This window comes from Anomaloglossus baeobatrachus, chromosome 4 (assembly GCF_048569485.1).
Source record: "Anomaloglossus baeobatrachus isolate aAnoBae1 chromosome 4, aAnoBae1.hap1, whole genome shotgun sequence".
Taxonomy (NCBI): Eukaryota; Metazoa; Chordata; class Amphibia; order Anura; family Aromobatidae; genus Anomaloglossus; species Anomaloglossus baeobatrachus.
In genome coordinates, this window is record NC_134356.1 from 32,125,471 (window position 1) to 32,151,083 (window position 25,613).

Genomic DNA, 25,613 nt, shown 5'->3' on the forward strand with positions numbered 1-25,613 from the left:
TGTGCCCACTGCTCGTCCTTCAAGACAGAAAGCGGCACCTCAGGTCACAGGTTGTCCACCCTGCCTTATAAAATGAGGTAAAGAATCACTCTTGATCTCCTGCACTATAATTGGGTGACAGTAGCTGTGTTATCATCATCATGAACTGTGATATTAGTTTCTGCCACCATCCTCCCGTGGAGAAAGTGTGTGGTACATTTCTTACTATTGCATCTTACTGGAACTTCTATTGACTAAGATGAAGACCACCTAAAGAGAACATACATTTCTTAAGAAGGGGTCACCATGTGATCACATGACCTGACCGCTAAGAAGAATACCATGAATTTTAAGATAAAAGGAACAACTGGTAAAGGTAAAAGTAGCTGGATAATAAACAGCGGGGGACTAGTGACAGAGTGGAATAAAAATGTATACAATCAGAAGTGCTACTATAGGATGACACATTAACTGTAGTGCCCGGTCCCGGTGCGGCACCCCTGCATGATTCCGCTCCCATACCTTGGCACCCCTCACCTGTCCAGCGGTCCCAGGTGCTCCAATCCTGTCCCAAGACCTGCCACTGCCTCTTTCTGCTTCTGTGAGTGCCTGAAGGGTGGACACACGACCATGCCCCCTTTCTTAAAGGGCCGGCGTCCTATTACTCGGAAGTGACATCTGAGGTCAGCAATCACCCTGAAGGTATTTAAAGCACTCTCACCTTATGGGAGGTGCCTGAGCAACGTTGCCTATCCATAGTGTGTTGCTAGCTCTCAGGTCCCATACTCGATACTGTGCTTAGCCCGACATCTCGTGTCGTAGTACCAGTGTTCTGTTCCTACTGATCTGTGTCTCTTCCTAGACTCTACTGCTACCACCTCCGCGCCGTCTCGCTTGAGTCTCTACCTCAGTGCGGTCACGTCTAAGCCACCATCTCTGTGCCGCCACCTCTAGTATACCACGTCCGGCTGCCACGTCTGTGAACCCATCCGTGCTCTTACATCAGTGTATATCTGTACAGGACTCTCCTGTCCGTAAGAACTGATTCCACTGGTCCTGACAGTCATGCATTTACGCCCCTTGGGGTTATGTCGCGATTAGCTCCTTCAGGGGAGTCCGGTACATGATCCGGTGGGTCCACTCCCGGCCGCTCGCCGCCCCTCGGTGATCGTATCAGTAACCTTTCCTACATCTTAATACATTTTGTCATTCTACACGTGGCACCAAAATACCTAATGAAAAATAAAAAAGTTGCAGAGAGTGTTACTTGTCATTTTCTACTTAAAAAGTCTCCATTCCGACATCCAGTCGGTGGTAAATCCTCCCAGCAGGCAGATATAACACTATTACTATGTGAAACGCGTCGGGTAAAAAAAAAAAAAAAAGGATACTCAATGTCATCGCAGAATTGGTGCCACCTTTCCAAAAACTGGAGGATCCACTTCTCATCTTCAAAAAAAATGTCCAAGTCGTTGATAGAAATGAAGCCGGTATTGGCAGACACATCTCAGCGGAGTCTTCGACTGTAATCACCTTCTCGATGGCTGAAGAGATGATCTGAAAATTGTCGTTTGATGCGAGGAAGATGATTTTTCGAGGGGTTGGTGGAGGAGAGACAATTATCATTTGTAAAGAGAAACTGTTATCAGGGGCTCGGCGGGGGACGATCGGCGCGGCTCCTCTCTCTGCAAACAACGCCGATCTTCAGTGTAAAACTTTCCTGAATAATGTATGAGAGTTGATTCAATCCCATCGACAAACCTCATCAATGCTGGAGGGAACTTCTTGAAAGGATCTTGATTCCTTTAAGTCATTTTTTTTAAACAAGGGCTTGTTACAGAACCTTAAAGTCAGTCTTGGTTGGTTTGATGAATTCAACTTTTTGAATATTCTACAGCCCCTCGTGTTTCCCCACTCTCATTCTGTGATATTTTCTGCCTGTTCCTGAAATATACAGTCTTATATAAAATCTGCCAAGAACTCGGCTCATCTTTTCCATTTTTTAGTCTGGGGATCAGCTGAAGGGACTTTAAAATCATTTTATTCTACTGTAAACAGAGCAGAGGGGGGAGGATCCTGCTGCAGACTGTTATATTCCAGGCACTCAGAGGACATTTTGGAGGAGGCTGACATCCTGGGACACACAGACATGATTTCTTTATATGGTTATCTCTAGTTTTATAACATAAAAAAGGAATGTATAGCCAACATAGTTGTGTCCACCTTGGACATGATGAAGACACTGTGAGCGAAATACTCAGCTTCTATGCCCTTGGAACTCCAAATTATTAAGATTTGTTTTACAAGCGCTTGGAGAAATCAGTACAGCACACACCATCTGTGGTGTACTGAGAGTTTCTGCTTTATTGCATCATGTGACCAGCTTATATAGTACCTCAAACAAAGAAATTACCATGCACCAATAAGAGCCACAGGGGTGTGTGTAGAAATGTGAAACTTCCCCGCCCATCAGTGTAAGATGAACCCTATGACATCATTCAGATATAAGGCAAGATGGTTTCTATAGAATACAAAATGGCTTGTATTCTCTCACACCACCATCAAAGAATTCTAGTTCCTTTTCTGCTTCTTTCCGAGAACAAGGATCCTTCAACAGCAGCACCATCATTCCTAAGAAGAGCAGCAATCAACATGTATAGTCTGTTATACATCTGTCCTAGATGCAGATTTTGCTTCCCTCACCCTGCTCCGCTGAACTCGGTTGTGCCCAATGTCGGGATTTGCATATGCCCTTGCTTAATTCCATGTCATCACCTGCCGTGCTTATATTAGACCTACCAAGACCTGTGTCTTCATATTAAGACTTAAGTGTTCCTGAGACCTGTCTGTGGTCTCAAAGACCTCTGATACCTGTCTGTTGCCTTAGTTTAGAACATCTGTCTGCCTGCAGCTTCCAGTACCTCTGCTACCTGTCTGTGATCTCCAGGACCTCTACTGCCGGTGTGCGTTCTCATGGTATTATCTGCTTGCGGCTTCTAGTACCTCTGCTACATTTCTGTGATCTCCAGGACGTTTCCTGTCTGCCTGCAGCTTTCAGTATCTCTTTGACCTGTCTGCGGTCTCCTGTCTGCCTACAGCTTCCAAAATCTCTGCCACCTGTCTGCCTTCCACAGGAACTCTGCTTTCTGTCTGTGGTCTACAGGACGTCTCCCATGTGCAGACATGACTGATGTCCTGGGACACACAAAAAAGATTTCTTTAAAAATGTATCTGTTGTACGAAAATTATTGAAAAAAAACAAACACTCATTAAAGAAAGGATTACAATGGGATACATTACCAGACCCGAAAAATGTATCAACAGGATGAGTGGAAGTGTCCCATAAATAAATATTACGCATGATACAGAAACAAGAGTAGTAATACTCTGTATTAGACTTGGATATTTAAAAAAATAAAATAAAATGTTCAAGCCCCTGATGAAGCTTGATGCGAAACCCACGTTGGGGGCCTTTCTTCTAGGTGGGCCTGTACTATACCGCTTTGTATGTATTCTAGGTTATTTATAATTCCTCTTTTTTCATTATTTTGTATCTCATCAAACTCTAACTCGCGACACTCAAATGTGTTCAAGTCACACAGTCCCTAATGCCAATGAACCCCTATATCCTTGAGGGAATTCTGCCAACGTTGCCTCAGATCATTAGTGTTGTCACTGAGCCAAGAGTCATGGTGTACATTTTCGCTCTGACCATCGACAGTAAGTGAACATAAACATCACATGGAACGAAGTTGGAAACAGTCAGCAATAATTTCCTCCAGTCCCGTCGCTATACTGGGAACAGTGGCTCCGGTATTTCTTCTTGTTTCTCCATTTCTGGTCACTGCCTTCCATAAAATCAGAACCCTTATCTCCTGCTGCTGTCAATGTCTACATGGCTAGAAGGTGTGTACATAGAAATCATGGGGCCCAGGAAAAAAAATAATATTTTGCTGGGTCACATAAGAACATGTCACAGCCGTACAGGCCTTAGAAAGTAACTTTCCTCCTACTGAAGCCCCTAGATTCCCCATACTTTACCCCCATAAAGTATGATGCCAACAAAACCTCCCCCCAACACTGTATAATACCTCCACAGTACCCTCCACACACAGTATGATGACCCTACTATACCCCCCTCAACTACCCCAGCAAAGTATGGTGTCCAAATGTGACCCCACACAGCCCTCCATGCAGTATAATGGGAATATATACGGTACAATGGCCCTTACACCTCCTCACGGTGTATAATGGCCCCAATACAGCCAATAATTAGCCCTCCATAAATCTTAAAGGCTCCGTCATAGCCCTCCAAATACTACAATGGCCTCTACTTAGCCCTCCAAATATTATCATGGCCCCCATATAACCTTCCCGATAGTAAAATGGGTCCCCATAGTTCTCCATATAGTATTATGAACCTTCATAGCTCTCTCTCTATATATATATATAATGCACCCCATAGTCCTCCATTTAGTATAATGCACTATCCATAGCCCTCCATATATTATAATGCACTCCATAGTCTTCCATGTATTATAATGCACCCCTCAGAGTCCTCCATATATTATAATGCACCTCATAGTTCTCCATATAGAATAATGCATCCATCATCGTCCTCCGTATATTATAATGCCCCCCCGTAGACCTCCATACATCATAATGCCCCCTATAGCCCTCCATAAAGTATAATGCACCACCATAGTCCTCCATATATAATGCACCCCCATAGTCCTCCATATATAATAATACATCCCCATAGTCCTCCATATATTATAAAGCACCCCATAGTCCTTCAAATATTATAATGCACCCCATAGTCCTCCATATATTACAATGCCTGCTATTGCTTTCCATATATTATAATGCACCCCATAGTCCTCCATATATTACAATGCCTCCTATAGCTTTCCATATATTATAATGCACCCCCTGTAGTCCTCCATATGTTATAATGCCCCCATATAGCCCTCCATATAGTATAATGCACCCCCTGTAGTCATCCATATATTATAATGCACCCCCATAGTCCACCATATATTATAATGCACCCCCCATAGTCCCCCATATATTATAATGCCCCCCCATAGGCCTTATAATATTATAATGCCCCCCATAGGCCTTATATATTATAATGCACCCCCATAGTACTCCATATATTATGCCCCCCATAGTCCTCCACCAGTGTATTTACCGATATAAATAAATAAATAAATAAATAATACTCCCCTCTCTTCTATCCCCCATTGCTCCGGTATCTGAAGTGGAGCGCTCTCTGCACATATTGGCACAACGGGCACGAGGTAGTGATGTCACAGCAGGAGAATGATGGAGGAGGGAGCAGACTGCTGAGTGCCCCTTTTTCATCATTGCTTTTAACTGCATTGGCATCCATGATACCGATATCGTTGAAAGTCCGATGCCGGGTGAGGGGCCCAGTGCCAGCGGTGGTACATGCCCCCCCTTCCCCGACTCAAGCGGCTGCATGGTCTGTAGCCATTGTGCCATTGGTGACACATTGCTGATGCATAGGCTTGCAAAAGACAGTTGATGGAAAATTCTATTCTTAACCCTATCACCTGCAAACATGTCCCTATTAATGTACCCACCTGAGTTTATAGGTCACTGTCTGCGATAATGTCGGGTCACCAGTGGGTTGGTCTAGCTGGTACAGGGCCACCCACCTAGGGGGTCAGGTAGGCTGGTGGAAGGGACTAAGACAGAACAGTGACAGTTCTCAAAGTGAGAGGGGCTGGAGTTTAGCTCCTGGGGAGCTAGTGTGACCAGGTTGGGTCGCAGACAGTGATCCGGGTCCAGAGGAGTCGGGGACTGGTTGCAGGGACGTTGGACAGGGTGTGATGGACATAGTCTTGGAGGGACTGTCGGCACCAGAAGGGCCCAACAGAACGGACCGGTACCAAGCATGACGGGGTACAGGACCCTAGGTCAGGAGCAGATTCAACGTCCTGACAATTCACCTAAGAGGGAGAGGATCTTCAAGGACGTCCCTAAACGCTCAGAGACTGAGGGCATCAGCACAATGAGGGGGAGAGGGTTTTTCCCAGACACAGCAACCCACTGAGGTCCCAAGTGCCAGCCCTTAGGAGCACGGCTACACTATACATAGTGAGCAGGGGCCCCAACAGCTTGAAGTCACGGGGACCATCAACAGACAACAAATTGTGCACGGAGGCAGGCTCCAAATCACTAAGTGACACCGGTGGCACGGGGACCTGGACGTGCTCCAAACGGCAACAGTTGTACACAGAGACTTGGTTAAGAACAGTGTGTGCCTCAGTTTATCTCCGCCGCACAGTGCATCAACCACCGCAGTGAGTACACCTGCCCCTGCCTCCCATATCCTCCTCACCACCCGAGCACTGGGGCCTTCCCTACCTGCAGAGAGACTGTCACCTTGCTGCTCCACACCATCTGCCCCAGTCCTCCTTGCAGCAGCAGCGGTACTCCCATTACCACAACCTGCAGGTGGCGCCACGAGCATTACTCCCCTGTAAATACCTCCCCTTCGTTGAGTGGCCGCTAAACCCCAGGTCCGGGGACCCTCGCGCCACAGCAAACCCCGGATCCGAGCAGTTCGCCTGCTTAGGGGCGGCACATTTTCATGGCTACATTATAGTACTATCCTTATTATCAGCAGCCAGGTCCCTTCTAATGTACAGGCATGGGTTAAAAGGTCACTTTCTCCCACAAAATCAGTGCACTCATCCTCTGAAATATTCTGCTGCTAAAAGGGCATCTTTTCTTTTTTTACCATCTATATGTCTTACAGATGAGCGAATCAACTCCAATTCATATTGAATGTCAACAAAAATTTTAATTCAAGTGTTAGCAACTTGGCAGCCCGCTCCTGTCCTCCGCTGGCTCGCTCCATTCCTCCGGCTCCGGTCTTTCCTTCTTTCTATACCCTTAAGGTTGAGTCAGCGCCGCAGCTGCTAAAGTAAAGTCATAAGAACTAGTAGGCACCAGAGTAATAAGAGCCAAAAATATTGAAGATGAAAGAGAAAAACGGAACTGGATGGAGAAAATGAACCTAGGATGGGGGTTGGGACCTGCAGCACCAGGACAAGGGAAGGGTGACGGAGTGTAATATTCTTTTTTTTCTTTTTTAACCACTGCATTGATCAAGATAATGAGGTTTATTACAAACTGTTTGCGGTTTGATGACCATATCACATGCAGTCCGGTCACTGCTAGGGTCAAAGATTTGTTGACAGGTCACTGCCTTCCTCAAAATCCAACACATTCTTCTGCTGCTGCTGTCATCATTCTAGACCATAAAAATTTATGTAAATCCTGTAAAGTTCCTCGCTTGTAAGAAACTTTTGCTCATAACAAAGAATAAAACATTTTGACCTCCAATAATGGCCGATTGGAGACCGGCAGAAGCCACGTGGCCCGTTCTCCGCTCACCGCTTCTTCAGCTCCTTTCTTTATTGACCTAAATTTGCATAAACCATAAAGTCGGAAGTAATTGAAACCATTGTTTGCCGAGTGCGGCGAGCGCAGATCTGCCAGGAATTGGCTGGATATACATATTAACTCTGCAGTTTACCATTAATCACAAAGCGCTCGGGAGGCGGAAGTTTAACAATCCTTCATGGAAAGGGTCGAATAAAATAAATAAGGAGATGGAAGGCGAAGGCTTAGCTCCATCTCGAAGCCGGTAGACGGCAATTTCCTCCTCCGCAATGAAAAATCAGAACATTCGACGACACCGCCGCATTAATGAATGTCGCTTCTTTTCCAGTTTTTACTGACACCTACTGGACAAATGAGGTATAACAGCTCAAAAATCAAAAACCCCCTATATTTAAAAACTAAGAATAAATTCAATCAAATAATAAATTATACATAAAAAAATACTTTTAATGGCACCAGATTGTCAAATATTCAGAATTTGGATAATAAAAAGAAAAAATCAATTGTATAGATAAATATATTATTTATATTATTATTTATCTGTAAAGGTTAAAGCATAACATTTTCCCTAAAGATGTAATTTTTTTTATGACCACCATTTTTTTTCTGCATCAAATTCTTAAAAATTCTGCATGCAGTTTATGAATATTTTGCTCTTTATTTAGGACTTTAACCCTTTAAAAAAAAAAAAAAAAGAGCAAGAATAAAAGCACATTTTGAGCTAAAATGTAAAATTTGCAAAAAAAAAAAAACAAAAAACAAAAGTAGATAAGATCACTCTAAAAAGGGACTGGAGTACAGTTGAGCAATAGTTTTTAAAATTGCAAAAATAATAATAATAATAATAAGGAACCCAACACCCATGGGGATAAATAAATATATTGATCCTTAGATATTTTAGGTACAAAGTTGGCCTAAAAAAAAAAAAAAATTATAAAAGAAAATAAAAACTTCAATGACATGTAACGTTAAATTAAATAACTGGACTTTTAAACCTAATTTTTTTTTTTTTTTTTTTTTTAAGTGTGGCGCAGTACTGCCTGTAGCCTGCAGATGTCACTGGTCCAATCATTTACGGATTTAATAAAACACTGATCCTTACATATTTTAGGTGTAGAGTCAAATTAAAAAATAACTTTTTTATAATCACATGTAAAGCTAAATTAAATAATTGTACTTTTAAACCAATTTTTTTTTCTTTAATTGTGGCTCAGTACTGCTTGTAGCCTGCAGATTACATAGTTACTAAGGTTGAAAAAAGCCCTAGGTCCATCTAGTTCCCCCTTCCTCCACCAGTTCTACATTTAGTCACTAAGTCATTTATAACCAGCAATGTTGTGTGTACTGAGGAAATCATCCAGCCCTGATATAAAAGCTGTTATAGTATCTGCCATTACTACCTCTTGTGGTAGTGTATTCCACAGTCTGACTGCTCTAACTGTAAAGAACCCTTTCCTATTTAGGTGTCGGAATCGCTTTTCTTTCACTCGCAGTGAGTGCCCCCTGGTCCTTAGTATTGTGTTTGGAAGAAATAAGTCATGTGCCAGTCCTTTATATTGACCACACATGTATTTATACATATAAATGAGATCTCCTCTGAGACGTCTTTTTTCTAAGCTAAGCATATCTAACTTTTTCAACCTCTCATTATATCGGAGGCCTCCATTTCTTGTAATAATCTAGTTGCTGCCTTTGAACTGACTCTAACTTCTGAATGTCCTTTTTAAAATGTGGAGTCCAAAACTGAATCCCATATTCCAGATGTGGCCTTACAAGTGATTTATAGAGGGGTAATAATACGTTGGGATCCTGGGATCTAATCTCTTTTTTTTTTATGCACCCTAAAATCTTGTTTGCTTTAGCAGCTGCTGCCTGACATTGAGTGCTGCTGCTCAGCTTATTTGTAATGAGAATACCCAAGTCCTTCTCCTGTTCTGTAGTCCCGAGTTTACTTCCATTTAATGTATACGCAGCTATAGGATTACTCCGTCCTAGGTGTATTACTTTACATTTATCAACATTAAATCTCATTTGCCAAGTATCTGCCCATTCTGACATCTTATCCAGATCTTTTTGTAATATTATACTATGATGTCACTGTTGCAACAGATTTAGATATTTTGGAGTAGGGTTAAAAAAAAAATAAATAAATAAATAAAAAATAAATATAAAAAAAATTCTTCAAGATACATAAAACTAATTCAAATAACTGGACTTTTAAACCAATTATTTTTTTTTTTTTTAAACTGTGGCGCAGTACTGCCTGTAGCCTGCAGATGTCACTGTTGCAATCATTCACAGATTTATCCTTAGATACTTTTGGTGTAGGGTTAAAAAAAATAAAAAAATTATATATATTATATAAAAAAAAAAATTTTGGTTCAAAAGAATTTTTATTATATATATATATATATATATATATATATATATATATATATATATATTTATTTATTATACAAATTCTTTTGAGCCAAAATATTTTTTTTATTTTAATTCTGGCGCAGTACTGTCTTTAGCCTGCAGATGTCACTGTTACAATCATTCATGGATTTAATAAAATATTGATCCTCAGATATTTTAAGTGTCGGGTTGACAAAAAAAAAAAAAATTATATATATATATATATATATATATATATATATATATATATATATATATATATATATATATATATATATAATATATATATATATATATATATATATATATATATATATATATATATATATATATATATATATATATAATTAGTACAGACCGAAAGTTTGGACACACCTCATTCAAAGAGTTTTCTTTATTTTTATGACTATGAAAATTGTAGATTCACATTGAAGGCCTCAAAACTATGAATTATCACATGTGGAATGAAATACTTAAAAAAGTGTGAAACAACTGAAAATATGTCTAATATTCTAGGTTCTTCACAGTAGCCGCCTTTTGCTTTGATTACTGCTTTGCACACTCTTGGCATTCTCTTGATGAGCTCCAAGAGGCAGTCACCGGAAATGGTTCTCACGTCACAGGTGCGCCCTGTCAGGTTTAATAGGTGGGATTTCTTGCCTTATAAATGGGGTTGGGACCATCAGTTGTGTTGTGCAGAAGTCTGGTGGATACACAGCTGATAGTCCTACTGAATAGACTGTTAGAAATTGTATTAGGCCCGTTTCACACGTCAGTGAAAAACACGCACATGTCCCTGCGTGTGCCGTGATTCACGGCACACGTGGGTTGTCTAAGTGCAATCCGGGCTCCGTTCTCCGTGGTCCGTGATTGCACATAGAGATTCACTCACCTGCGCCCGCTCCCGCTCTCCATGGTGCAGAACGCTCCCGCGGTGCAGCATCCGGCCGGCGGTGACCCCTGGAGGAGCTGCTTCCGGGTCGGCTGTGTCGCGCATAATGAATATGCGCGACAGTAATGAGCTGGCTCAGAAGCAGCAAGCTGCACGGGCTGCAGAGGACATCGCTGGACGCCGGGTGAGTTAAAATGTTTTTTATTTTAGAAGCACGTTTTTTTCTGGCACGTGTTTCACGGACCACACCACTGCGTGGTCCGTGGGACATCAGTGATGCCAGAAAAAAATGGTCATGTCTCCGTGCAGCAATCACGCACACGCGGGTACACCGCACGGAGACACGTGCAGTGAAAAATCACTGACGTGTGAGCAGACCCATTCATTATAATGGGTCTGCGTATGTCAGTGATTCTGGTACGTTTAAAAAAAAGCACAAACGTCCCAGAATCACTGGCGTGTGAAAGGGGGCCTTATGGCAAGAAAAAAGCAGCTAGGTAAAGAAAAACGAGTGGCCATCAATACTTTAAGAAATGAAGGTCAGTCAGTCCAAAAAAATTGGGAAAACTTTGAAAGTGTCCCCAAGTGTGTGGCGCCCTGGACTAGCCAGGTCGTCACAGATAACATACAAACACCCCCCCCCCACCCCCCACCCACATTAGACAGGGACACCAGCCAAACACAAAACCCTTGTTGCCTCCAGGGTCTGATGTCCACACCAGCTGGGGCGGAGCCAAGCGGTTGGCCCCACCCACCGAGGAATTCACAGGCTTGGAGGTGGTAAAAGTGTTAGAACAGTTTAGGAGTTTGAAGTGAGAGGAGCAAGCACTTGGGTGTCTGGGTTTGTGGACCTGGCACTGACAGCAAGGTTGGCAGACGGTGGTGGCCATCTGCAGGAGTGGTGAAGCAAAGCGGAACCTTAGGACCGGGGTCGGGCGTTGGCCCGCCGGTACCGACCGGGGAACGAAGTGAAGCCAGCACACACAGGCAGGGCCATCGGACCCAGGACCAGGCTTGGAGCCGCCGACAATAGTCAAATCCGAGTGTGACCGGAACCCCAGGGGTTTCCGAACAGCCAAAGACCCGATAGAAGGCAACCGCCCACACCGTGAGGGTATACAGCTACTGCCTAAGGCTAGAGACCCAAGGGCCAGCGTCTGCGGGCAAACGGGCTCTTCCGGCATCCATACACGGGGAGCAGACTACCGTTGGGGATCTATAGTAGTCAATCAAGTACATCAAGGTGCAGGGAAAGACAGCCGCCATCACCTGTCCGGGAGAGACACTGCAGCCGGCTGCGGGACCCGTCCATCCAGCCGTTTGGTTTACGAGGACTTTGTGCATCTTTTACTCAGTGAGTACACCCGTGCCATTCGGCACCGCGCCGCGCTGTCCCTGCAACCCTGCACCTCACCAACCCAGCCTCCCCGTCACATCACCGGGCCCCAGGACCACCGACCCCTACCCACGGAGGGGGAAAACAACATCCCAGCTGCTCCCTACCATCGCTCCCAGGATCCCTGTCACCAGCAGCGGTGGTGCCCATCTTCACCACGACCCGTGGGTTGGCATCACGGACTAAATCCCCCAAACCAACCACCCTTTTCACTCACGGGCGAGGAACGCCGCTCGAGTCCCCGGGTCTGGCCCACCGCTGGAGCCACCGAGCAGCAGCCGCAGCAGCGCCAGACCCAAGCGTTAGCGAGCGCGTAGCGGCGGCGTCCTCCCCGCCCGCGACAAGTGTAGTGGCCAAAACCATCAAACGCTACAAAGAAACTGGCTCACATGAGGACTGCCCCAGGAAAGGAAGACCAAGAGTCACCTCTGCTGCGGAGGATAAGTTTATCCAAGTCACCAGCCTCAGAAATCGCAGGTTAACAGCAGCTCAGATTAGAGACCAGGTCAATGCCACACAGAGTTCTAGCAGCAGACACATCTCTAGAACAACTATTAAGAGGAGACTTTGTGCAGCAGCCTTCATGGTAAAATAGCTGCTAGGAAACCACTGCTAAGGACAGGCAACAAGCAGAAGAGACTTGTTTGGGCTAAAGAACACAAGGAATGGACATTAGACCAGTGGAAATCTGTGCTTTGGTCTGATGAGTCCAAATTTGAGATCTTTGGATCCAACCACCGTGTCTTTGTAGAAAAGGTGAACGGATGGACTCTACATGGCTGTTTCCCACCGTGAAGCATGGAGGAGGAGGTGTGATGGTGTGGTGGGGCTTTGCTGGTGACACTGTTGGGGATTTATTCAAAATTGAAGTCATACAGAACCAGCATGGCTACCACAGCATCTTGCAGCGGCGTGCTATTCCATCCGGTTTGCGTTTAGTTGGGCCATCATTTATTTTTCAACAGGACAATGACCCCAAACTCCCCTCCAGGCTATGTAAGGGCTATTGGACTAAGAAGGAGAGTCATGGGTGCTACGCCAGATGACCTGGCCTCCACTGTCACCAGACCTGAACCCAATCGAGATGGTTTGGGGTGAGCTGGACCGCAGAGTGAAGGCAAAAGGGCCAACAAGTGCTAAGCATCTCTGGGAACTTCTTCAAGACTGCTGGAAAACCATTTCCGGTGACTACCTCTTGAAGCTCATCAAGAGAATGCCAAGAGTGTGCAAAGCAGTAATCAAAGCAAAAGGTGGCTACTGTGAAGAACCTAGAATATAAGACATATTTTCAGTTGTTTCACACTTTTTTGTTAAGTATTTCATTCCACATGCTTTCATTCATTTAAATGAATTTCAATGTGAATCTACAATTTGCAGAGTCGTGAAAGTAAAGAAAACTCTTTGAATGAGAAGTTGTGTCCAAACTTTTGGTCTGTACTAATATATATATATATATATATATATATATATATATATATATATATATATATATATATATATATATATATATATATATATATATATAAAATTTATTTATTTTTTCATGAATGACAAAAAACTAATTTTTAATTCTTTTTTTTTTTGGTGCAGTACTGCCCTTAGCCTGCAGATGTCACTGTTACAATATTTCACGGATTTAATAAAACATTGATCCTTATATATTTTAAATGTAGGGTTGATTAAAAAAAAATAAAATAAGAATATATATAAAAAAATGTAATCCATGACAAAAAGCTAAATTAAATAAAAGGATTTTTTACATCATTTTTTTGTGCAGTACTGCCCTCGGCCTGCAGATGTCACTGTTATAATTATTCACGGATTTTGGAGAGGTTTTTTTCTGTATGTGCCACTTTACCGTTAATCATGTCAGTTTTCAAAAGTTTCCAAACAATATACTAAAATATATTACAGACCTATATAAGCTGCCCCTGCAGGAAAAACTAGTGCACGCAAAAATAAGGATTCAATCACTTCCTTTAAAAATTTGACCTGAATATTAGAAGCAAACTAACTGGCTAACAGTCGTCTTCCTATTATAGATATGCAAATCTCGTTGGATATTTGGTAAAAAAAAAAAAAACTACGATTTTTTTTTTTTTTTTAGTGTACTTTACCTTTAAATAAAATATCTGCATAAAAGAAGTTGTAACAGAATATCAAAAATAAACATTAATTGACCTTTTTTTGAGTGCAAGCTTTTGTAACATTTTCTGGAAGAATCAAGTTTGAAAACTTTTCTTAGTTACCAGACTTTTCCCAAAAAAGTTTTTAAATAATTTTGTCCAGCAGGAAAAGTTATAAAACTTTGTAAATAACATTATTAGGGGGATTTTTTTTAAAAAAAATCCTGTAAAAAATGCATTTAAGTGGCTTCCAAACCTCTGCTTTTCCCCATTCTATTTGCCTGTGTTCAGCCGCAAAAATATCACAAATTTCTGATTTGGAGTACAGCTGATGGCAGTGAAAGGGGCGGAGCTGACTCATCACTGCCATCAGCTGTACTCCCAGTGAATGCATTCTGATATTATAGCAGCAGGGAAATAGACTGTTTGCATTTTTTTTTTAATAAAAAATACCCTAATAAAGTTATTTGTAAAGCTTTATAACATTAGATGCTGGATAAAATAATAATAATTAAAAAAAATGTTTAGTTATTCTTTAAGCTTCTCAAAAATTAAATTTCAGGGTAACGTTTCTCCGGGGACCGTTCTGTCATTGAAGATTTTTGAATAATATTCGATCAACAGTTCTGTAAACATGTTCACTGGGACCAGAGCGTTTATGGATGGAGCGCCCTCTTGTGGCCACACTAGGTTTACGCCAAATACACAGGCCAGATTGGAAGCCGTCATCTTGTTGGAAATGCTTTCTGTAGACACCTGCCAATAAAGAAGAAGAAGAAGGTCAGTGCAAATTTGTGGAATCTTAAAAAAAAAAAAAGTAAGCCATGAAAAAAAAGGAAGATGCTGCAAAAAAAAAAAAAAAAATAAAAAAAAAAAAAATGGCAGCATTCAATGCCAGGAGGCTGCTGATAAAGCAAATGCAATTTTTGAGTGCATGAAAAAGATAAATGATGATCCAAAAGGTAAAGCTTTACTTTGAATATGGCTTCAATTCTCACTTCAAAAGTATAAAAGACATTTTGGGAGTCAAGAAATGATTAATTGGGTGTGGGGGGGGAGGGGGAGATAAAAGAATGGAAGATGTTGTAGACTTTATCTTTATAATGTGTATAGATGTATACAAAGAAATGTCAAAGAACACTAGTCCAAACCAACAGGACATTATTACGTGTTAAGAAAAGGCAGTACCATCATTTATATTGGTAAGGGTTCTTTACAGTAAGAGCAGTAAAGTATTTCCTTTGAAGAAATAGTAACGTGTAAACCTGAAAGTACCTGACCTTTTTTTTTTTTTTTTTAAATTGGCAAAAAACGAGACCAGTTCTGAAAGAAATCTATTATTCAGAAAAGGAAGTTCAATCATTTATAAGGGGTTCTTTACAGTAAGAGCAGTAAAGCATTTCCTTTGAGGGAACAGTAACGTGTAAAAGTGAAAGTACCTAACCAATCATGAAATTGGTAAAAAAATGAGACCAGTTGTGAAACAAATCTATTAAGAAAAGGCAGTTCAATCATTTATATTATAAATGGTTCTCTACAGTAAGAGCAGGAAAGCATTTCCTTTGAATAGTAATGTGTAAAAATGAAAGAACCTAATCTATCATTAAATTGGCAAAAAATGAGACCAGTTGTGAAAAAAATCTATTAAGAAAAGGCAGTTCAATAATGTATATTGTAAGGGGTTCTTTACAGTAAGAGCAGTAAAGCATTTGCTTTGAGGAAATGGCAACATGTAAAAGTGAAAATACATAACCTATCATGAAACTGGCAAAAAATGAGACCAGTTGTGAAAAAAATCTATTAAAGAAAAGGCAGTTCAATAATTTATATTATAAATAGTTCTCTACAGTAAGAGCAGTAAAGCATTTCCTTTGAATAGTAACATGTAAAACTGAAAGCACCTAACTAATTATTAAATTGGCAAAAAAATGAGACCTGTTGTGAAAAAATCTATGATTAAGAAAAGGCCGTACCATCCCATCATGTCTATTGGATAGGATTCTTTACAGTAAGAGCAGTAAAGCATTTATTTTTGAAGAATTAGTAATATGTAAAACAAAGAACCTAACCTATCATTAAATTGGCAATAAATGAGACCAATTGTGAAAAAAAATCTATTAATAAAAGTCAGATCATTTATATTACAAAGGATTCTTTACAGTCAGAGCAGTAAAGCATTTCCTAAATAGTAAAATGTAAAAGTGAAAGTACCTGACTAATTATTAAATTGGCAAAAAATGAGACCAGTTGTGAAAAAAATCTATGATTAAGAAAGGCCGTACTATCATGTATATTGTAAGGGATTCTTTACAGTAAGAGCAGTAAAGCATTTCCTTTGAGGAAATGGCAACATGTAAAAGTGGAAATACCTAACCTATCATGAAATTGGCAAAAAAATGAGACCAGTTGTGAAAAAAATCTATTAAGAAAAGGCAGTTCAATCATTTAGATTATAAAGTGTTCTTTACAGTAAGAGCAGCAAAGCATTTCCTTTGAAGAAATAGTAACATGTAAACCTGAAAGTACCTGACCTTTTTTTAAAAAATTGGCAAAAAATGAGACCAGTTGTGAAAAAAAAAAATCTATTAAGAAAAGGCAGTTCAATAATGTATATTATAAGGGGTTCTTTACAGTAAGAGCAGTAAAGCATTTTCTTTGAATAGTAACGTGTAAAACTGAAAGCACCTAACTAATTATTAAATTGGCAAAAATGAGACCGGTTGTGAAAAAAAATCTATTATTAAGAAAAGGCATTACCATCATGTATATTGGAAAGGATTCTTTACAGTAAGAGCAGTAAAGCATTTATTTTGAAGAAATAGTAATGTGTAAAACTGAAAGAACCTAACCTATCATTAAATTGGCAAAAAATGAGACCTATTGTGAAAAAAAAAAATCTATTAATAAAAGTCAGATCATTTATATTACAAAGGGTTCTTTACAGTAAGAGCAGTAAAGCATTTCCTAAATAGTAAAATGTAAAAGTGAAAGTACCTGACTAATTATTAAATTGGCAAAAAATGAGACCAGTTGTGAAAAAAAAAATCTATGATTAAGAAAAGGCATTCCCATCATGTATATTGGAAAGGATTCTTTACAGTAAGAGCAGTAAAGCGTTTCTTTTGAAGAAATAGTAATGTGTAAAACTGAAAGAACCTAACCTATCATTAAATTGGCAAAAAATGAGGCCAACTGTGAAAGAAATCTATTATAAAATGGGCAAAAATGCTGCTTAATGCAGAAAATGAAGAAACAGTACTCAATGCCAAGCAGGAGCTGATAAAGCAAGTAAGAATTTGGAACCCATGAAAAGAGGCATCTATGCACTGAATATTGTGTCGAGAGCTAGAATTACCAAGAGGGAGACTACTATGATATGTAATACCCATTAAATGTAATGATTGTGGGGGACCCCCACCGATCAGGAGGTTCGGGGGTCCCAAAAGAGCACATGCAGATTAGGTGACACTACTTTCTCTAATGTATAGAAAATGTAAATTCCCCTCATACTTCGATTTCACGAGTAGCTGCTGTTATTTTTAGCCCTCGTTCTCGGAGAGGGGAATTGCGGGATAATTGGTGGGATATACGGTATTATTTATTTTCCGTGCACATAATAGATTCCGCTATAATAATGCAGTTCCGCCCGCGTGATTATAAATCTAATGACTTTAATGTGTCACATGGGGAATTGCTAATATCATTTTTCTAATTGAGTAATCAGATTTATGCGAACATCACAACAAACATTTGTAGAGTTACGTTCCTGCAATCTGGATGGCGATCGCGAGGATTAATGTGCTGCGTGCCCCGTCCATACCGCAACGCTCTGCTGGTTAATTACCGGAAGGTTATGTAGTAACTGTGCACACCTCATTACCGCCTCAAGTACCGGCCTCTTAACAAGTGCATAGCGATGAAATATTAATGGGTGACAAAGCGTCGCTCCCTGCGAAAGGTCTTTGATCATCACGTGTCCTAAGGTTAATGAGTGGCGGTATTATGTTTTTTTTTTTACTATATCTGCTTCTTAGAAAAGTGGTTGATCACCAGCGATCATAACCTGTCAGCAAGTGTCTCATTTCCCTACAGCTCCCCCACAGGTGAAATGAAGTATTACACCATGTCCATTCAAACCAAAGGGTTGTCTGTGTCAGAGAATAGTGCGGGTCCTCCAAAGAGAGGCGGTATTACAAGGCTCTACCTGCGGCCTGAGAAAAAAAATGAGACTCCTCCCATGTTAATTCCCTAATCTAGTATAGAAAGCTGAGTGTGTGTACGTGTCTATCTCCGCTAAGGGAATCCACACCGTCACATTTACAATCATAGCTCTGCTTTCATTTTGCTACTGGGAGAATGGGAGAGCGCAAGAGCGGGAGAGTGCGAGAGTGTGAGACAGTGCGAGAGTGTGAGACAGTGCGAGAGTGTGAGACAGTGCGAGAGTGTGAGACAGTGCGAGAGTGTGAGACAGTGCGAGAGTGTGAGACAGTGCGAGAGTGTGAGACAGTGCGAGAGTGTGAGACAGTGCGAGAGTGTGAGACAGTGCGAGAGTGTGAGACAGTGCGAGAGTGTGAGACAGTGCGAGAGTGTGAGACAGTGCGAGAGAGTGAGACAGTGCGAGAGAGTGAGACAGTGCGAGAGAGTGAGACAGTGCGAGAGAGTGAGACAGTGCGAGAGAGTGAGACAGTGCGAGAGAGTGCGAGAGAGTGCGAGAGAGTGCGAGAGAGTGAGACAGTGCGAGAGTGTGAGACAGTGCGAGAGTGTGAGACAGTGCGAGAGAGTGAGACAGTGCGAGAGAGTGAGACAGTGCGAGAGAGTGAGACAGTGCGAGAGAGTGAGACAGTGCGAGAGAGTGCGAGAGAGTGCGAGAGAGTGCGAGAGAGTGAGACAGTGCGAGAGAGTGAGACAGTGCGAGAGAGTGAGACAGTGCGAGAGAGTGAGACAGTGCGAGAGAGTGAGACAGTGCGAGAGAGTGAGACAGTGCGAGAGAGTGAGACAGTGCGAGAGAGTGAGACAGTGCGAGAGAGTGAGACAGTGCGAGAGAGTGAGACAGTGCGAGAGAGTGAGACAGTGCGAGAGAGTGAGACAGTGCGAGAGAGTGAGACAGTGCGAGAGTGTGAGACAGTGCGAGAGTGTGAGACAGTGCGAGAGAGTGAGACAGTGCGAGAGAGTGAGACAGTGCGAGAGAGTGAGACAGTGCGAGAGAGTGAGACAGTGCGAGAGAGTGAGACAGTGCGAGAGAGTGAGACAGTGCGAGAGAGTGAGACAGTGCGAGAGAGTGAGACAGTGCGAGAGAGTGAGACAGTGCGAGAGAGTGAGACAGTGCGAGAGAGTGCGAGAGAGTGCGAGAGTGCGAGAGAGTGCGAGAGAGCGAGACAGTGCGAGAGTGCGAGACAGTGCGAGAGTGCGAGACAGTGCGAGAGAGTGAGACAGTGCGAGAGAGTGAGACAGTGCGAGAGAGTGAGACAGTGCGAGAGAGTGAGACAGTGCGAGAGAGTGAGACAGTGCGAGAGAGTGAGACAGTGCGAGAGAGTGAGACAGTGCGAGAGAGTGAGACAGTGCGAGAGAGTGAGACAGTGCGAGAGAGTGAGACAGTGCGAGAGTGTGAGACAGTGCGAGAGAGTGAGACAGTGCGAGAGAGTGAGACAGTGCGAGAGAGTGAGACAGTGCGAGAGAGTGAGACAGTGCGAGAGAGTGAGACAGTGCGAGAGAGTGAGACAGTGCGAGAGAGTGAGACAGTGCGAGAGAGTGCGAGAGAGTGCGAGAGTGCGAGAGAGTGCGAGAGAGCGAGACAGTGCGAGAGTGTGAGACAGTGCGAGAGTGTGAGACAGTGCGAGAGAGTGAGACAGTGCGAGAGAGTGAGACAGTGCGAGAGAGCGCGAGACAGCGCGAGAGAGCGCGAGACAGTGCGAGAGAGCGCGAGACAGCGCGAGACAGGGCGAGAGAGCGCGAGACAGGGCGAGAGAGCGCGAGACAGGGCGAGAGAGCGCGAGACAGGGCGAGAGAGCGCGAGACAGGGCGGGAGAGCGCGAGACAGGGCGAGAGAGCGCGAGACAGGGCGAGAGAGCGCGAGACAGTGCGAGAGAGCGCGAGACAGTGCGAGAGAGCGCGAGACAGGGCGAGAGAGCGCGAGACAGTGCGAGAGAGCGCGAGACAGGGCGAGAGAGCGCGAGACAGGGCGAGAGAGCGCGAGACAGGGCGAGAGAGCGCGAGACAGGGCGAGAGAGCGCGAGACAGGGCGAGAGAGCGCGAGACAGTGCGAGAGAGCGCGAGACAGTGCGAGAGAGCGCGAGACAGTGCGAGAGAGCGCGAGACAGGGCGAGAGAGCGCGAGACAGGGCGAGAGAGCGCGAGACAGGGCGAGAGAGCGCGAGACAGGGCGAGAGAGCGCGAGACAGGGCGAGAGAGCGCGAGACAGGGCGAGAGAGCGCGAGACAGTGCGAGAGAGCGCGAGACAGTGCGAGAGAGCGCGAGACAGTGCGAGAGAGCGCGAGACAGGGCGAGAGAGCGCGAGACAGGGCGAGAGAGCGCGAGACAGGGCGAGAGAGCGCGAGACAGCGCGAGACAGCGCGAGACAGCGCGAGACAGCGCGAGAGTGAGGGAGAGCGCGAGAGTGAGGGAGAGCGCGAGAGTGAGGGAGAGCGCGAGAGTGAGGGAGAGTGCGAGAGTGAGGGAGAGCGCGAGAGTGAGGGAGAGCGCGAGAGTGAGGGAGAGCGCGACAGAGGGAGAGAGAGACTGGGACATAAGGACAGTGTGAGAGAGGGAGAGTGGGAGAGACTTAGTTACTATCCGAGGCAACGCCGTGTACTACATTTAGTAAAGTGTATCAAAAAAGACCTTCTACTCCCTATAAGGGACTTGTCCTATTGTAGACTTTAGAGGCATATTATTTTTAGGTTTATCGTGAACAATGTAATACTCCATTTGTCCTGCGGAGGTGCTGTGGGGAAATTGACAGCCTTACCAGTGGGACACTCTGTAATCGGGTTATTATTATTGTTATTGGAACCCGTTGAGTACAAAGAAGGGAATAATTATGACCCGACGCCTCCCATTACAGTAACAGGTTTTCCACCCAGGACAGAAGTTGCTGGTGTTTGGTTCCTTCTTGGTTACTCTCCCGAGGCGCTCACCATATTCAGGAAGCTGAGGAGATATTTCAGGACGGCGTAGTTGTGCTCCGGGAGGTGGTGAACGATCTGTTTACACCTGTTGACGCGCAGGATGCTCTCCACGCCTAGAAGAGAAAGTGGCTGCATGTGACAGGAGAAAAAATTTAAAGGGGTTTTCCACAAATGACAGGCCTCATGTCATATAATAACATATCAGATAGTGCTCATTCTTCCCGGGGTCCAATGCTGTGTGTTTTTGTCACGTCGATAGTGTAACTCATCACTGAGCTCAGCAGCTCTGCCCTATAGACAGCACAAGCCACTGAGCTTGGTGATTGGCTGCAGCGGTGATATGAATGGTTATCATTAATTTTACCACTGCAAACAATCACTAAGCAGAGAAGCTGTGCTATTGTAGATCGCATACATTGGTAATCTTAGTGATTGGCTCTAGTGGTAAATGGCTTTCACCACTGCAAACAATTACTGAGTGGAGCATCTAGGCTGTCGTAGATAGCACATATTGCTGAGCTAAGTGATTGGCTGCAGCGGTTATATGACTGGTCATCATGACTTTCACCACTGCTAACAATCACTAAATGGAACAGCTATGCTGTTGTAGATAGTATACATTGCTGAGCTTTTTGATTGGCTGCAGTGTTGGTGTGAATCATCAGCATGATGTCACCACTGCAGCCAATCATTGGGCTTAGCATCTCTGCAGGTGTAGACTGCACGGTCCACTGAGTTTAGTGATTGGCTGCAGCTGTGATGTGAACTGTGGATATGATATTCACTGCTGCAGACAATAACAGAGCTGAGTAGCTCTGTCGATATAGATATATGACTCGCTGAGCTTAGTGATTGGCTGCAGCAATGTTGTAAACAGGTAATATGACCTCAATATTACGGGCAATCACTGAGCTGGGCAGCTATATCAAGGTAGCTAGCATGAGCTGCTAAGTGATTATGTGATGTGCTGCAGCCAATCGCTGAGCTCACCAGCTCTGCACAAGATGTTAGGCTCAGTGATTGTCTGCAGCAGTGATATTGTCATTGTAATATTTAGTAGCATCTGATTTTATTACTTCACATGGGTTCTATCATTTTGGGGATCACTTTTTTATACATAACATTAAAAAGAAAACTAATTGTGAAAAGTGTAAAAAAAAAAAAAGGGGGATAGGAGGGGGATGCAGCTGCAGTTGTGTTCTTGGAGTTGAGCACTGTTTATAGCTGTTAATGTGCAGTATGAGGGAAAAAAAAGGAAAAACAGAAAAACAGAAAAATATATTTCATTATGGAAAGTAATGCTGAAAAGTGTAAAAAATGGAAGAGGGGATAGGAGGGGGATGCAGCTGCAGTTGTGTTCTTGAAGTTGATGAGCACTATGTTGATAGCTGTTAAAGTATAGGATGAGAAAAAAAAAAAAGAAAAATACATTACTTCATTGAAGAAAGTGATGCTGAAGAGTGTAAAAAATGGAAGTAGGGATAGGAGGGGGATGCAGCTGCAGGTTTTCCTCTATTAGACTGTATTCTATGAGATGGGAGCAAGGTGTGAACTCCATATATTAGGATTATTGTTACTCCGTACTGGTGATTTCCAGGATTGCCCGGTAGGACCTGAAGGTGAGCAGGGGCTCGGGGAGCTCCCGTAGGAAGGTCTTCAGGACGCTGGCAGGGATGTGCTCGTCTCCATATTCAGCGAAATTCACCGGTTTCCCTGTAAATGGACAAGAATATAGTGACGGGATCCAGTCATTAATATTGAGCCGCCTATCACACAACACAAGCGCTGAGGGGGAGCAAGAGAAGAAGACAGGAAATAATGGAGGCGAGAAGCGGAGCGAGGTACTGCGGAGCGAGGTACTGCGGAGCGAGGTACTGCGGAAGCGAGGAAGCGGAAGAGTGCGAGTAACAAAGGACAAACGTCTGCACGACTCCATACACCGAGAGCCAGAGACAGACCAACAATCCGCCACACAACAGACCGGACCGCCACCTCTACCTATACAGCAGCTGAGGTGTATGTAGTGAGGTTCTGCAGCAGCTGAGGTGTATATTATGAGAATCTGCAGCAGCTGAGGTGTATTTTATTATGTTTTGCAGCAGCTGAGGTGTATTTTATTATGTTTTGCAGCAGCTGAGGTGTATTTTATTATGTTTTGCAGCAGCTGAGGTGTATTTTATTATGTTTTGCAGCAGAGGCATATATCATGAGGTTGTGCAACAGCTGAGGTGTGTATTATGAAGTTCTGCAGCAGCTGAGGTGTGTATTATAAAGTTCTGCAGCAGCTGAGGTGTGTATGAGGTTCTGCAGCAGCTGAGGTGTGTGTATATGAGGTTCTGCAGCAGCTGAGGTGTATATGAGTTTCTGCAGCAGCTGAGGTGTGTATATGAGCTTCTGCAGCAGCTGAGGTGTATATTATGTTCTGCAGCAGCTGAGGTGTGTAGTATGAGGTTCTGCAGCAGCTGAGGTGTATATGAGGTTCTGCAGCAGCTGAGGTGTGTAGTATGAGGTTCTGCAGCAGCTGAGGTGTGTATGAGGTTCTGCAGCAGCTGAGGTGTGTGTATGAGGTTCTGCAGCAGCTGAGGTGTATATGAGTTTCTGCAGCAGCTGAGGTGTGTATATGAGCTTCTGCAGCAGCTGAGGTGTATATTATGTTCTGCAGCAGCTGAGGTGTGTAGTATGAGGTTCTGCAGCAGCTGAGGTGTATATGAGGTTCTGCAGCAGCTGAGGTGTGTAGTATGAGGTTCTGCAGCAGCTGAGGTGTATATTATGAGGTTCTGCAGCAGCTGAGGTGTATATGAGGTTCTGCAGCAGCTGAGGTGTATATTATGAGGTTCTGCAGCAGCTGAGGTGTATATGAGGTTCTGCAGCAGCTGAGGTGTGTATTATGTGGTTCAGCAAATAGGTACATAAAATATAATTGCCTCTGACCTGTAATAATCCCGGCGGTGGTGACATGTCCCCGTCATTACAGGGGGGAAGGGCGGATGTCGGATGGAGGATCCTCCATTATCCCCGATACGCCCCGCGTGGTCCGCACGGGTCGGTGGGGCGGGTGCAGGGAGCAGAGCTGTATTTCATTGACTCTACTTAGTATGTAATGACTAATGTGTGGTCTACAGGAATCAGCCTCACTACATCTCCCGCTAACCTGACACCAGATTACAAATGGCTTTATGATTAACTAATTAAATAAGCGGCCGCAGCAGAAGATTCAGTGTCACCGGAACGCCGCGCGCAGCGGAGCGCAGCACTCACCCAGGTTATACAGCTTCTGGATATCTCTGATGATGTGAGCGGAAACCGATCTGCGAAAGAGGCCTTCAGTCCTCAGCCCTGGAAGATGGGGGAAAGGACAACTGTGGGGTCAATGCACACAGTGATGTCACAGTACAGGGATAATGCACACAGTGATGTCACAGTACAGGGATAATACACAGTGATGTCACAGTACAGGGATAATACACACAGTGATGTCACAGTACAGGGATAATGCACACAGTGATGTCACAGTACAGGATAATACACACAGTGATGTCACAGTACAGGGATAATACACACAGTGATGTCACAGTACAGGGATAATATACACAGTGATGTCACAGTACAGGGATAATATACACAGTGATGTCACAGTACAGGGATAATGCACACAGTGATGTCACAGTACAGGGATAATACACACAGTGATGTCACAGTACAGGGATAATACACACAGTGATGTCACAGTACAGGGATAATGCACACAGTGATGTCACAGTACAGGGATAATACACACAGTGATGTCACAGTACAGGGATAATGCACACAGTGATGTCACAGTACAGGGATAATACACACAGTGATGTCACAGTACAGGGATAATACACACAGTGATGTCACAGTACAGGGATAATACACACAGTGATGTCACAGTACAGGGATAATACACACAGTGATGTCACAGTACAGGGATAATGCACACAGTGATGTCACAGTACAGGGATAATGCACACAGTGATGTCACAGTACAGGGATAATACACACAGTGATGTCACAGTACAGGGATAATATACACAGTGATGTCACAGTACAGGGATAATATACACAGTGATGTCACAGTACAGGGATAATGCACACAGTGATGTCACAGTACAGGGATAATACACACAGTGATGTCACAGTACAGGGATAATACACACAGTGATGTCACAGTACAGGGATAATGCACACAGTGATGTCACAGTACAGGGATAATACACACAGTGATGTCACAGT

The 25,613-nt window shown here is 43.5% G+C and overlaps 1 protein-coding gene across 2 annotated transcripts in view; it reads right to left on the bottom strand.

Annotated features, from left to right (window-relative positions):
- Window positions 1-13,706: 13,706 nt before the first annotated feature.
- The window catches only part of ARHGAP8 (Rho GTPase activating protein 8), a 213,396-nt gene continuing 201,489 nt past the window's right edge, over window positions 13,707-25,613 (bottom strand). For both annotated transcript variants that reach the window (XM_075344217.1, XM_075344211.1), the window contains 4 exons: window positions 24,615-24,692; window positions 22,941-23,069; window positions 21,366-21,469; window positions 13,707-14,989 (listed from right to left, as the gene is read on the bottom strand). In XM_075344217.1, coding sequence (XP_075200332.1) covers window positions 14,792-14,989; window positions 21,366-21,469; window positions 22,941-23,069; window positions 24,615-24,692 — 509 coding nt within the window. In that variant the 3' untranslated portion in view covers window positions 13,707-14,791. The remainder of the gene's footprint in view (window positions 14,990-21,365; window positions 21,470-22,940; window positions 23,070-24,614; window positions 24,693-25,613) is intronic.